Below are 14,485 nucleotides of genomic sequence, written 5' to 3' on the forward strand. Positions count from 1 at the left end.
GTCTCCTACATGGGTATCAAGGACCCAAATACTTGGGTCACCTTCTACAGCTTCCCCGGGGCATTAGCAAGGAGATGGATTGGAAACGGAGCATTTAAGACTCAAAAGTCCAAGCCAATATAAGACGCCAGCTTGGCAAGCAGCAGCTTAACCTGCTGTGCCATAGCACTCCGCCTGTTTGTCTCTTGAAATCACTTCAACCCATGGCCCAGGACCAAACTAACTGCACCTAGGATTATCTCAGTGAAATGAATAAAATATCAGAGCAATGACAGGTGTATTGAAATGTTTATGAAATACTAAAATCTTAATTATTTTCACGTGACTCATAAGTAGTTAAAATCCCCAAGCAATCAACAGAATAATGATCAAAGACTTACTGTCCAGAGTATTTATTTATTTATCAAGAGAAACTATTCCTTAGCCCGTATATTTCATGTTTCATAGTTCGGGAACACAGGTCAGTGACAAACTTCTACAGAATTCAATCCAAAGAAATTCTGCGGAGAGAAACAGAATGGCTAAGTTAATGACAAAATCATTCTCTAATATCCACCATCCTTCAGGTCAGCTGAGATCTGTTCTTCCTAATGTATCCCACACTTTGACCACTTACCTTTAGCCCCAGGAGAGGCTCTGCTCAGCTGCCTGGGGTCCGGAGCCATCTTCCCCCAAGCTCCGTAATCACCCTGACTAGCAACCACATCTATTCTCTCATTCTTTACTTTCATTAATAAATTTTGACTTTTTTTCCTTCTCAAGCCTACCCTGGCTCCATTCTCACTTTCTTTAAAGAAAGGAAGCTCATCTGTTCCAAATTGTTCCTGTCTCCAAACCTGTTTTTCTTTTTTCTTATTGGTTTTTAAACACAACCAACTTTGACTCAAGAAGAATAAAAATCTAATAAATATATATATATAAATTAGCCTAATAAAATCTTGATTTTGAAACAAATTCCCACTGTAGAAATCCTGAAAATTTCAAAGTTAAGAGAAAATAGCAATGTTAAGATTATAATGCAGGGCCGGCGCTGTGGCACAGCAGGTTAAAGCCCCAGTCTGCAGTGCCGGCATCCCACATGGGCACCAGTTCAAGTCCCAGCTGCTCCACTTCCAATCCAGCTCTCTGCTGTGGCCTGGGAAAGCAGTGGAAAATGGTCCTAGTTCTTGGGCCCCTGCACCCGCGTGGGAGACCTGGAAGAAGCTCCTGGGTGTTGTGGCCAGCTGGGGAGTGAACCAGCAGATGGAAGACTTCTCTCTCTACCTCTCCTTCTCTTGCTGTGTAACTCTGGCTTTCAAATAAATAAATAAATCTCTTTTTTTTTTTAAAAGATTATAATGCAACCAAAATATTTTTTTCCCTTTACCTTTTACTTATCAACACAAATCATCCTTTATAAAAAACTTAAGTTTCTATTCCATGTCACTTTGTGAATATCATTACTACTGGACACAACATTCCATGGAATGAGAAAAAAATCCTAATTTTCAAAACATCAGAATTGCTATTTTCCTATGATAAATATACTTTGGATATTTATCTACACATCTACTTTATTTCAGATATCTCCTTTAGGTAAGCAACAAGCTAAATAATGCTGTAGAATCAAATCTTATATTAGGAAAAGTCACTGATAATCTGAATTCCCCTTGGATCTTTTAGAAAACTGATCTAAGTCTAACACAACAGGTCTCCTTCCCCCAGCCCAGATCCTCGCACTATTTTTACGACAGTGCACTTGAAATGACCATTTGGGAAGTCTTCCTGGAAAAATGGAAGATTTTCATTCTCCATGTGACATCAAACTCACTTATAGGGCATACACCCAGATTGAAGTGGCAGATATCAATCTTTCAACTATTTCAATTGTTACTTTACCATTTGTTGAGATTGAATAAAGTGAAATACATGCACAGTAAGATTCCAGAACATGAAGGCTCATCAGGCACTAAAAACATACTTTAATAGCAGATACCAATCAGTCCTTTCCTAGATATACAATCTTAATTTTCACTCTACCAGGAGGGCTGTTGCGAGGCAGGCCAAAAAGAAATCTTAGGAAAGCCACCAAGTCACTGTTTTGCTTTCCAGCAGTCATTTCTGAAAGTGTGATTTTCCTCAGTAACAGCATAACTGTTTTCAACATAAAGTAACTTCATACATCAGTAAGATGGTGAATTTCAAAGCTCCAAACCACTGATGTCACACAGCAACACCAAATAAACATACGGACCAGGAAAGCTTTGTGAGAACTCTGGAAACTTCTGCAACCAAATGAACACCTAACCAAGGAAGACCACATTCAAAACAGTAGGGAATTTCTTGGCATTTTTGCTTGTCCTTTCTTCACACTCTCCTTAGTACAGTGCAGCTCGATCAAGAGTTAACAGCCCAATTCTTGGCTCCTCCCTCAGAATAGAAAGTAAAGGGTGGAACTTGCTTGCAACATAACATTACAGCCTGCAGGGGGCTGCCCAAGTGACTAGTTTCCACTTTGCCCAACTCAGAGCACTGTTGGGAATGATGGCATAATTTGAATTATCAGGTTGGAAACTGCAGAAAGCAACAGCAGACGCAAAAGCATGAGAGAGCTGTAAGGATACTGCAGACTTACAGGCATCTGTCAGCAAGAGATTGTGGGCAGAGGGAGATAATAAAAGAGCTAAGGTTCCGGAAGGAAGCAGGGGTGAAACTCGGCAGAGAACGCTAAGGAAAAGTTAGCAGTTGTGTAAGAGGACACTTGAGAAAATCCATGGAATGATGGTTTTAAAGTATCAGTTTGGGAGCAAGTGTTTAGACTGGCAGTCAAGATGCCTTATCTCATGCCAAGAGTGCTTGGATCAATTCCTAGCTATGGCTCCTGACTCCAGCCTCCTGCCAGTGCAGAACCTGAGAGGCAGCAGTGATGGCTCAAGTAATTGGATTCCTTTGGGAGTCCCAGATTGCATTCCTGCACCTGCACGGAAACCCAGCCCCAGCTGTCACAGGCATGTGGAGAATAAACCAGCAGAATCCTCTCAAGTAAGGATTTTTGTTTTTAAGGTTTATTTATTTGAAAAACAGAGAGAGAGAATGAGAGAGAGAGCGAGCGAGATCTTCCCTCGGCTGGTTCACTCCCCTAAATGGCTCCAACAGCCAGGGCTGGGCCAGGCCAAAGCCAGGAGCTTCATCTGGGTTTCCAACATGCGTACTGTGAATTGTATAGAGGCTCACTGGTACATGGTGATTTCCATTTTCCTTGCTACTTCCAAGATTCCTTAATTTTTGACAGTTTGAGAATGTCTTGGTGTAGCTTGCTTTGGGTTTATCCTACTTGGAGTTTCTTATATTGGGGTATATTCATTTTTGTCTTACAAATTTGGGAAGTCGAACCTTAACATCTTCCAACATGCGTTCTGAGGAGCCCAGTCACCTCAGCTATCTTCCCCTGCTTTCCCAGGGAGCTAGATCTAAAGTGGAGCAGCCAGTACTCGAACTGGTGTTCATATAGGATGCCAGTGTCATAGGAGACGGTTTAACCTGTGCCACAAGGCCGGCCAAAAAATATGCAAAGCTTTTCAAAAATTTGTTTTATTTATTTGAAAGAAAGATGGAGATCTCACCCACTGCACCACAGTGCCGATCCCTAAAGATTTTTTGGAAAATTGAGTTTATTTTGGTGCAAACATTTTTTGAAATCCATACATACAAGAAGTCTTCATGGAAAATGTATACTATGAAAAAACTATACAAGGATTTCAAAAATCTTTTCTATCAAAATAGATACCTTGTAATTCCATTTTCCATGAACTTTCTGAAGTACCCTCATTACAGGGAAATGAACAAAAGCATGTGCATGGCCCAAGAAGATACACTCCCAGAAAAGCTGAGAGGACCACCAAGTATTTGCATCAGACTGATTGTGAAGGTTTTCCCCAGCACAGAACCAGTCTAAGAATGGGCAAAATGGCAGTTTTTCTCAAGTGACCAAATTTCAATAATGGATCACAGGCAAACAAAACCAAAGAACTATGACTTAGCCAAAGGAACAAATCAAATCTTCACAACCATCAAGAAATGTGGGTTCTTGGCCGGCGCCGCGGCTCACTAGGCTAATCCTCCGCCTGCGGCACCAGCACCCCGGGTTCTGGTCCCAGTTGGGGCGCCAGTTCTGTCCCAGTTGCTCCTCTTCCAGTCCAACCCTCTGCTGTGGCCCAGGAGGGCAGTGGAGGATGGCCCAGGTGCTTGGGCCCTGCTCCCGCATGGGAGACCGGGGGCGGGAGGGGGTGGTGGTGAGGAGGAACCTGGCTCCTGGCTTTGGATCGGCGTAGCGCCAGCCGTAGCAGCCATTTGGGGGGTGAGCCAATGGAGGGAAGACCTTTCTGACTTACTGGACAAAATCTTTAAAACAAATGTCTTAAATTTTGCTAAGGCAAACAAGGAAAGACAACTAGATAAAAATCAGGAAAACAAAATGAGAATATCAACAAAGATAATTACAGAAACAAAGCCAAGCCAAGCCAAACCAATCCGGAGCCAAAAAATAGAACTGAAAAAATTTACTAAAAGGGTTCAAGAGCAAACTCAAACAATTAGCAGGAACAATCAGCAAACCTGACAACATCATTCTGAAAACTACAAAATCTGAAGAACAGAAAGAATAAAGAATGAAGGGAACAAACCCTAAGGAACATATAAAACACACCATCCAGAGGACCAACATATGTATTACATAAGTCTCAAAGGAGAAAGGGGGCGAAGAGCTTATGTGAAGAGTAATGGCCAAAAACTTCCCAAATTTGAAGACAAAAATGAATATACCTCAATATAAGAAACTCCAAGTAGGTTAACCCAAAGCAAGCTACACCAAGACATTCTCAAACTGTCAAAAATTAAGGAATCTTGGAAGTAGCAAGGAAAATGGAAATCACCATGTACCAGTGGGCCTCTATACAATTCACAGTGACTGCTCAGTTAAAACTTTGCAGGCCAGAAGGCTGTAGGATGATATACGAAGGCACGTCAAAAAGTTCATGAAAAATGTAAGTAAAAGATGTTTATTTTGGTCCAAAAAAATTGGAAATTCATACAAAAGGCCTTCAAAAATATTATTTAAATTATCTGTACTATGAGTGTGTTTCAAAACTTTTTTACAAAAATTGACTTTTAATTTCATTTTCTATAACCTTTTTGACGTACGTGCATATTTAAGAGAAAAGCAAATTTAATGTGAGTTTCTCACATGATGTAGGAGCCTTCAGAAATGAAGACCCAAGAAAATAGAGATAACTACTTTTTTTAAAGTTTTATTTTAAAAAAGATTCATTTATTCAAAGAGTTACAGAGAGGAGGAGACAGAAGGAGTGTGGGGGAGATATCCATCTTCCATCAGCTTGTTCACTCCCCAAATGGTCACCAGGGTCTCCCACGTGGATGGCAGGAACCCAAACACTTGGGCCATCTTCTACTGCTTTCCCATGTGCACTAGGAGGGAGCTGGATTGGAAGTAGAGCAGCTGAGATATGAACCAGAGCTCATATGGTATGCTGGCATTGCAGGGAGAGGATTAATCCGCAGCACAACACTGGCCCTGAAAAACTGTATTCTTTCTTAGGCACAGACATGCGTAAGTATGATTGGAGGAAAAGTGCACGATATTTAATAGTAATAAATTAAAAGGAACTTAATAAGGCTTGTTTGTTCAAAATCTTCTCTGTATCCCTTTGTGATGAACTCATATTAAGTGGGCTGGATACGATACCCTCAACTGAGAATACTATATGCAGCAATGTCGTCTTTTAAAAATGAGGAGAAAAAGGGGTCGGCATTGTGGTGCACTGGGTTAAGCCACTAGCTGCAATGCTAGCATTCCATATGGGCACCAATTTATGTCCCAGATGCTCTACTTCCAATTCAGCTCCCAGCTAGTGGCATAGGAAAAGCAGTGGAAAATAGGGCTGACACCGTGACACAGCGGCTTAAAGCCCTGGCCTGCAGCGCCAGCATCCCATATGGGCACTGGTTTGCATCTCAGCTGCTCCTCTTCTGATCCAGCTCTCTGATAATGTACCTGGGAAAGCAAGGGAGGATAGTCGAAGTTGCACCCACAGGGGAGACCCAGAAAAAGCTCCTGGCTCCTGGCTTCAGATCAGCTCAGCTCCGGCCATTGGGCCATTTGGGGAGTAAACCAGTAGATGGAAGACCTCTCTGTCTTTCAAATAAATAAAAAATAAATCTTTTAAAAAAAGGGGTGGGGAGCAGAAAATGGCCAAGTGTCTGGGTCCCTGACGCATACGTGGGAGACTAGAAGCTCCTAGCATCCGCTTGGCCCAGCCCTAGCCATTGCAGCCATCTGTGAACCAGCAGATGGAAATCTCTGTGTCCTCCTCTCTATATAACTGTGATTGTCAAATAAATAAATCCTTAAGATTAATAAAAAATGAGGAAAGACACTCTCAGATTAATAAAGGAGATCATTACTGTCGCTCCCCGTCTTCGTGGAGGAGCGACACAGGACCCTGCGCTGTTCTTTCGTCTGCTCGGCCCTCCCCGGGTTTGCTTCTGGTTCTTCCCGGGTTGGCTACTGTCCCTTCCACCTCCGTGGAAGGGCGGTTCCCCCTGCCACTTTCCCCACTTCCGCGGGGGAGCAGCACACCGCCGGCCAGCTCTCTCGGGGGCTGCACAGGTGTTCCTTCAGATAGATGTTCCCCTTAGATGTTCCTCGTGCATGCCGTCTCTCTCCTCCTTTATAGTCCTCTTCCACCAATCCCAACTCTGCTACCCACACGCCGAGTACGCTGCTCTCCTCCAATCAGGAGCAGGTCCCACAGTTTATTGGTTGAACTGGAGGCAGCTGTGTAGAAGCTGTTTCCCTTCTCAGCGCCATATTGTGGGAGAGCAGATGCATAGAATAAGTCTTAATTCCAGTAACTTAGTCTAGTCCAAGTTGCTCCCAGTTGCTCCCCACAATTACCACCAGACCTGCCCTTCAAGGAAGTCCTTCAAGTTTAAAAAAAAAAAAAAAAAAAGCTACCAGACAGTAACCTGAAGCAATGCAAAAATAAAGTTCCTGGTAAAGGGGAAATATAAAAATCTTGTATTATAATTTTGACTCTAAGCCTACTTTCAATTCTTTTTATAGGATTTAAGGGACAAAAGTATAAGAAATAACCATAAATCTATGTTAACAGGTATACAACATATGAACACGTAATTTGTGAGGCAGGGATTTAGCTTAAAGATTAAGATACCCACATCTCACACTGTACCTGGGTTCAGTTCCCAGCTCTGGTTCCTGACTCCAGCATGATGCCAATTGAGACCTGTTAAGCAGCAATGATGGCTAAGTAATTAGGTTCCTGCCATCCACATGGGAGACCTGGATAGTTTCCAGCTCCCAGCTTCAGCCCTGGCCACTGCAGGCATCTGGGGAGTGAACCAGTAGATGTCTCTTCCTGCATCTCAAATAACTAAATTTTAGAAGACCTAATTTGTTACATCACTAAGTTAGGTCATGGCAATGTAGAATTTATGCAAGCTTTTTTTTTTTTTTTTGAAGATTTATTTATTTGAAAGTCATAGTTACAGAGAGAGAGAAGGAGAGAGGGAGAGAGAGACAAAGAGAGGTCTTCTATCTGCTGGTTCACTCCCCAATTGGCCGCAATGGCCGGAGCCGCATCGATCTGGAGCCAGGAGCCAGGAGCTTCTCCCAGGTCTCCATGTTGGAGACCTGGACCTGGGCCATCTTCTACTGCTTTCCCAGGCCACAGCAGAGAGCTGGATCGAAAATGGAGCAGCCAGGACTCGAACCAGCATCCATATGGGATGCCGGCACTGCAGGCAGCAGCTTTACCTGATATGCCACAGCGCCGGCCTCAATGCAAGCTTTTGAGTGAGATCAAATTGTGCATTCAAAATAGATTATCACTAACATGTTCATGTAATCCACAAAGAAAATGAGGAATATACATAAAAGTAAGAGAATTGAAACATACCACTAAAAATAAACCAGGCAGGCAGGAAGGAAGCAAAGAATTTTAAAAAGTCGTGGGACACAGAGAAAACGATGTGACTGTAGTATGTCTTACCCTATCAGTAATTATTTTAAATGTAAATGGATTAAATTCCTAATCAAAAGATAAATAGTGGGGTCAACACAGTGGTACAGTGGGTAAGCCGCTGTTTGAGAGAGAAGCATCCCAAATTAGCACAGGTTCAAGTCCTGTCTACTCTGCTTCCCATACAACTCCCAGCTAACACTCCATGGAAAGCAACAGAAGGGCACTAAGGTCTTGAGCCTCTGTCACCCATGTGGGAAATCCAGATGGAGTCCAGGCTTCTGAATGTGTCCTGGCACAGCCCTAGCTGTTGTGGCCATTTGGGGAGTGAACCAGCAGATGGAAGATCTCTTTCAAATAAATAAATCTTTACAAAAATAGCAGAATGGATAAAAAACCTGAATCCATCTAGTAATATACTGTCTCTAAGAGATCCACTTTAGGCTTAAGAACACACACATGCTGAAAGTGAAAGGATGGGGAAAAAATTCTACACAAATAATCAAAAGAGAACAAGGATGGCTAACCCAGTATCAGACAAAATAGATATTAAGCCAAAGCATCTTATAAAAGGGACATTATATGATAAAATCAATTTACCAAGAAGCAATTAATTTGTAAATACACACATGCACCAAGTAATAGCAACCCAAATGAACAAATACAAACAACTCAAAGGAGAACTAGCTCCACAATAATAGGTGGAAACTAGAATTCACCACTTTCAACAATGACCAGACAGAAGCTCAATGAGCAAACAGAGGACTTAAACAACACTCTATAAACCACTGGATCTAACTAAACACTCTACTCAATATCAGAATATATATATTTTTTTCATGTGCACATGGAGTGTTCTCTAGAACATCCTAAATGTTAGGCCACAAAACAGACTTGACAAAAACAAAGGAAGTCATACAAAGTATTTTATTCTGATCAAAATAGCATGAAGCTGTAAGAGCAAAAAAAAAAAAAGGCATGAAAATCCATAAATATGTTGAAAACACACTATCAGGGCCGGCGCCACAGCTCACTAGGCTAATCCTCCACCTGCGGTACTGGCACCCCAGGTTCTTGTCCCGGTTGCTCCTCTTCCAGACCTTTCTCTCTGTCTCTCCCTCTCAGGTTAAGTCACCACTTGGACACAGACATCCCATTTAGGAGTTCCCAGCAGTAAATCCTGCCTCTGCTTACAATCCAACCTACTGCTAATGCACCTGGGAGTACTTGGGTTTCTGCTCCAACATGGGAGACTGGGATAGAGTTTCTGGATTCTGACTTCAGCCTGGCCCAACCACATGTTACTGACCTTTGGGCAGTGAACCAGCAGGTGAGAGCTCTGTCTTGTCTTTCTTTTAAATCAATAAATAAATCTTAAAACTTATCAATACACACAAAGCAGCAAGTGCTTTCCAAGATGTGGAGAAATCAGAACGCTTTGTGCAGTGTAAGCAATATAAATTGCAGCCAATATGGGGAGAAAAAAATGAAAAACTTTACTATTACAATCTAGCAACTCCACTTCTGAGCATATATCCCCAAAGAACTGAAAGCAAAGTCTTGAAGAGAGATGTTCATAATAGTGAAAAGGTGGAAGCAAGCCCAAGTGTATGAGAAATGAATGGCTAACGAAAATAAGATAGATACACAAAATGGAGTATTATTCAGTCCCAAAAAGAAATTAAGTTCTGGTACAAGCTAGAATATGCCTGCCTGACTCTAAGAGCATTATGCCAAATTTAAAAAGCCAGCCAAAAACAGACCAGTGTTGTGGGACTGCACTTACATGAGGGATCTAGAGCAGTCACATCCAGAGACGGTAGAACAGTGGCTGCAAGAGCTTAGGAAAGGGTACCCAGGAGTAGCTGTTTAATGGTGTGGACTGAAGAGAGTTCTGGAGACTGGCTGTACAACAACATGAACGTACTTACCACTAATTAAAATGGGAAGATGGTAAATTGTAAAATTAAAAGGGCGAAGATGGTGAATTATATGCTATTTGCATTTTACCAAAAATTAAAGACATCTTTAGGAAAAGTTAATTTCCAAAGACCACATTACCTTTACATCCCCAATCACTTTGCACTCTGGAAGATACCAGCTTTCTTCATCTCCTCAAAATCTTTCATGGAATCATAATTTCTGTAGAAATCTGCATATGCCTTCTTTCTTGGTTCCGCCACTGCAAACTAAAAAGTAACAGCCTGGTAGTTTTCCAGATTATTGGAAATTTAGTAACTGAAGACAAGGTAAATAATAAAATGTTTGTGTCAACCTTTTATTGTGAACCCCACATTTCTTCTGACAAAGGGTGAAAGAGGTGACAAAGCAAAGGAAAAACAGTTTCATAGAAATATACCTTAGCTAGAACAGATTATACCTTTTTCTGGGTGTGTTTTGTGGGAGAGGGGTACAGACCGGCAAATGCCAGAGGATGAGACTCAAAAAGATCAAAGAGAGAAAAGGGCAGCCTTCCCTATAGCAAAGCCTAAATATGCCACTCATGAGGTACAATGAAATATTCTGATTCAGTTTACAACACAATATGAATTTCAGAGGAGTCTGAAATTGACTTGGTAACTATTTGCCACCTGTGAAAGGCACAAGAAACTTTCCATCTGCAAGAAGACTTTGGGGTAATTTATACCACAACATAGGAGAGCTTGTGTAAGTCCTCAGACTAGACACTGACCTGACCTACAAATAATCATGATGGCTACTAATCACTTCCAGAGAAATAAACTCCTGAACCTGCAAAGTCTATAGCATCATCAAGGAAAAGGATGGGAGGAAAGGGTTATGTTCATTTTTTTATTCTTTGAGGGCTCTGTATAAGGCAGAGGTCAATGGAAAAGAGAACAAATATAGATTCAAGAAAGAAATGGAGACCTTAAGCGACTTGATCAAGGAAGGGAGCCAACGTTATAGCACAGCAGGTTAAGTCACTGTTCAAGTAGCAGCTGCTCCACTTCCAACCTTGCTAATGCCCCTGGGAGAGCAGCAGCAAATTGCCCACGGGTCCGGCGCTATGGTTTAACAGGTAAAGCCGCCACCTGCAGTGCCAGCATCCCATAAGGGCGCCAGGTCAAGTCCTGGCTGCTCCACTTCTGATCTATCTCTCTGCTGTGGCCTGGGAAAGCAGTGGAAGATGGCCCAAGTCCTTGGGCCCCTGCACCTGTGCAGGAGATCTGGAGAAACCTCCTGGCTCCTGATTGACACAGCTCTGGCCGTTGTGGCCAACTGGGAAGTGAACCAGAGGATAGAAAACAAATCTTAAAAAAAAAAAAAAAAAAAAATATTGCCCAAGTGCTTGGGCCCCTGTACCCGTGTGGGAGACTTGGATGGAACTCCAGGCTCCTTGCTCCAACCTGGCCCAACTCTGAATCAGCACATACAAGATCTGGGGGGTGTGGGGTATGTGTATGTATGTGTGTGTGTGTGTGTATGTGTGTGTCTCCTTGTCATCCTGCCTTTCAAGTAAATAAAAAAGCCTTTAAAAAATCTAGGAAGAAACTAGCTGGCAGGCGGCTCAAGCAGATTCAATCTGCTTGCCATTATATGGAAAAATTTTAGTCTCCACAAAACACTGCTTAGTGAATTTCAACTTACGATTTGTTATCCAAATTCAAATCTCATCCCACATATAAAAACCAGTAAAGAGGGCAGGTGTTGTGGTGTAGCAGGATAAGTTGCCACTTAGGATAGCCACATTCCATATGGGAGATCTTGGAATTACGTTCTACCTCTGCTTCCAACCCTTCTTCCTGCTAATGTACCAGGGAGGGAGCAAATGATGGCTCAAGTACCTGGGTTCCTGCCATGGTCGTGGAAGACCCAGACTGGATTTTCTGGCTCCTGACTCTAGCCTGTCCCTGCCCTCTAACTCTGCCTTTCAAATAAATGATCTTTAAAAACAAAAGAAACAGAAAATTATTAAGTAGGAACAGTTACAAGACAGACCTGAAATCTCTCATGAGCCATTAATGACAAGATGGTGATAAACATATATAGTATCATAAACTTTTGTAGCAATCAGTCATAAACATAACGGCTGGCTGATGCCTGCAGTGCCAGCATCCCATATGGGCACCAGTTCCTGTCCTGATTGCTCCACTTCCAATCCAGCTCTCTGCTGTGACTTGGGAAAGCAGTAGAAGATGGCCCAAGTGCTTGGGCCCCTGCACGCACGTGGGGGACCTGGAGGAAGCTCCTGGCCTCGAATCGGCCCAGCTCTGGCTGTTGCGGCCATTTGGGGAGTGAGCCAGAGAATGGAAGACCTCTCTCTCTGTGTCTCTGCCTCTCTGTAACTACCTTTCAAATAAATAAGTAAAAAAAATTTTTTTTAAAAAGGCATAACTTTCAATCCATAGGTGGCACAGTATGAAGGTGCCATTCTGTGCTCATTCCTCCCAATCCCATTCAGAACTGCCTTCCCCATTCCTCTACCATGGGCTAGACTGCGTTCTTTCAAAATTCCTGTGTTTAGGCCTTACCTCCCAGTACCTCAGAACCCAGCCATATGAGGAAACAGGTTTTCAGAGAGGTAAGTCACTAGAAATAGATCGTACCTTATACAGAGCTGCAACGCTCAAGGACACAGCAAAGGCTCCAACGATATGAAAGCGCAGGCGTTTGGCCAGAAGGCCCCGCATCTGAGGTTTCGCCAAAGCACTGGGCGCCATGCTAGTTCTTGTCCTTCGTAGGTCAAAGGAAAGAAAACCTTAGGACCAACACGGTACTGAGGGGACTCCTAAGCATGATGCCTGTCTGACCTTCGAGAGACGCTCAGGACCACAGGCCACTGACTCCGCCCACAAAGCCCAGAGTGGCCCGGCTCGGCCTCCATCTTTTCCGTCCCCCAGCCCATACAATGAACCACCACCCAACTGAAGGCCAAACAGCTGCAGCACACCTTTCAAGGGGAGCCACGCCCGTCGCCAATGAGCAAAAACTCCAAGAATCTCCCCCAGCCGTAGGAGAGAGACGCAGGCGCTGTAGGCTGCAGCGTGCCCGTGCAAACTTCTTTACAGCCCTCCTCTAAACCTTTTCTACATCCCGCCGCCAACCCTGTGAGCTACGGGTGCGGGGGTTTCCAAGCTCACACAGCCAATGATCAAAACTCCGACCGGAACCCGGCAGTTGCCTCGAGGGCCCTAACTGTCCAGCCGGGGACAGTCCCTGCGGACCTTCGGCCACCGGGGGAGACCGCGCGGGAGGGTGCAGGTGAAACCGATCTGCCTGCCTACATCACAGGGAGGCTGCGGAAGCCCACCTGCGACGGGCCAGGCGCCCCTCCCCAGCTCCAGGCCAAACGCGGCAGCCAGCGGGCCCCGACCGAGCGCCGACACTGCGGGCAGACCCGTAAGCCTCTCCACCCGCGAAACACCGGGACGGGCAGGGCAAATGACCTAACCAAGGTCACAGACTACAGAGGGAGCTGGATGCCGGCCGGCTGACTCCGAAGCCTGCAGGTTCCTCGGGGCCCCTGCGCCCAACTCGGGCTTCCGTGAGACCGCCTCAGCCCACCCGGTCCGGCGCCCGCAGCCCTCCGCCCTCCGCCCTCCGGAGGTCGCCGAGGGGCGAGCGGAGGTCGACGCGGATGAGAGGTCCCAGGCTCCACCGCGACGGAGCTGCGGAGCCGCGACTCAACTCCGAGGCAGAGAGAACGGCAGACAGCAGGTCTGAGGACCGAAACGCTGAAAGAGACAGCGACCAGACTCACCTCCACACCAACGTCCTTCCCGGTTGCTAGAGAAATGGACGACACGCCGGTACTGCGCAGGCGCATAAGGGAATTCGCGAAGAGGATCCGGCGACGGTAGCCGAAGGAGTCCAAACCTAGCGCGATTCCGGTCGTTCTCGTTCTCAAGTGAAGTTCATCAGCTTGTTCGGTTTCTTGTGTGATCTAAGAAAAAGAGGACTTGACTTCCTAAAACAGATTACTTAGTGAATTGGAAGTATTAATCTTTCTAATAACAGGGTTATGAAATTACTAGGGAATTAAGAAATATTTAATATGTGAAAAAAAGTTAATGTACTCTTAGAAATGCACCAGCAATCATCCTGGGCCCAAGAATTGCCGAAAGTATGTGCACAAATGAGCGGGTTTTTGTTTGTTTTTAAGATTTATTTACTTATTTGAAAAACAGGGTTCCATCTGCTTCCCAAATAACTGCAAAAGCCAGAGCTGAGCCAGATGGAAGCCAGGAGCTTCTTCCGGGTCTCCCACGCAGGTGCAGGGCCCCAAAGACTGCTCTCTCAGGCACACTAGCAGGGAGCTGGATGGGAAGTGGAGAAGCTGGGGCAAGAACTGGCACCCGTATGGGATGCCAGCATTGCAGGAGGCGGCTTTACCCACTATGCCACAAACCAGCATTTTCATTCTAGCCACTGTTACTCAAATAGCCATTTGGTTTGTACAAACGGTGAATAAGCTGTCTTCTAGGAGC

The 14,485-nt window shown here is 44.3% G+C and overlaps 1 protein-coding gene across 2 annotated transcripts; it reads right to left on the reverse strand.

Moving 5' to 3' along the window:
* Positions 1-376: 376 nt before the first annotated feature.
* Positions 377-13,812, reverse strand: COX6C (cytochrome c oxidase subunit 6C). 2 transcript variants are annotated; one of them, XM_002710711.6, is made up of 4 exons: positions 13,759-13,812; positions 12,605-12,731; positions 10,098-10,225; positions 377-500 (listed from the first exon to the last, which is right to left on the reverse strand). In XM_002710711.6, the coding sequence occupies exons 2-3, from the start codon at positions 12,716-12,718 to the stop codon at positions 10,112-10,114; spliced, it is 228 nt and encodes a 75-aa protein (XP_002710757.1). In that variant the 5' UTR covers positions 12,719-12,731; positions 13,759-13,812; the 3' UTR covers positions 377-500; positions 10,098-10,111. The 2 variants fall into 2 exon arrangements, with proteins under 2 accessions (XP_002710757.1, XP_089192510.1); XM_089336384.1 differs by having other exon boundaries at positions 12,949-13,812.
* Positions 13,813-14,485: the final 673 nt, after the last annotated feature.

This window comes from Oryctolagus cuniculus, chromosome 6, assembly GCF_051225735.1.
Source record: "Oryctolagus cuniculus isolate XC-2025 breed Fujian yellow rabbit chromosome 6, ASM5122573v1, whole genome shotgun sequence".
Classification (NCBI taxonomy): domain Eukaryota; kingdom Metazoa; phylum Chordata; class Mammalia; order Lagomorpha; family Leporidae; genus Oryctolagus; species Oryctolagus cuniculus.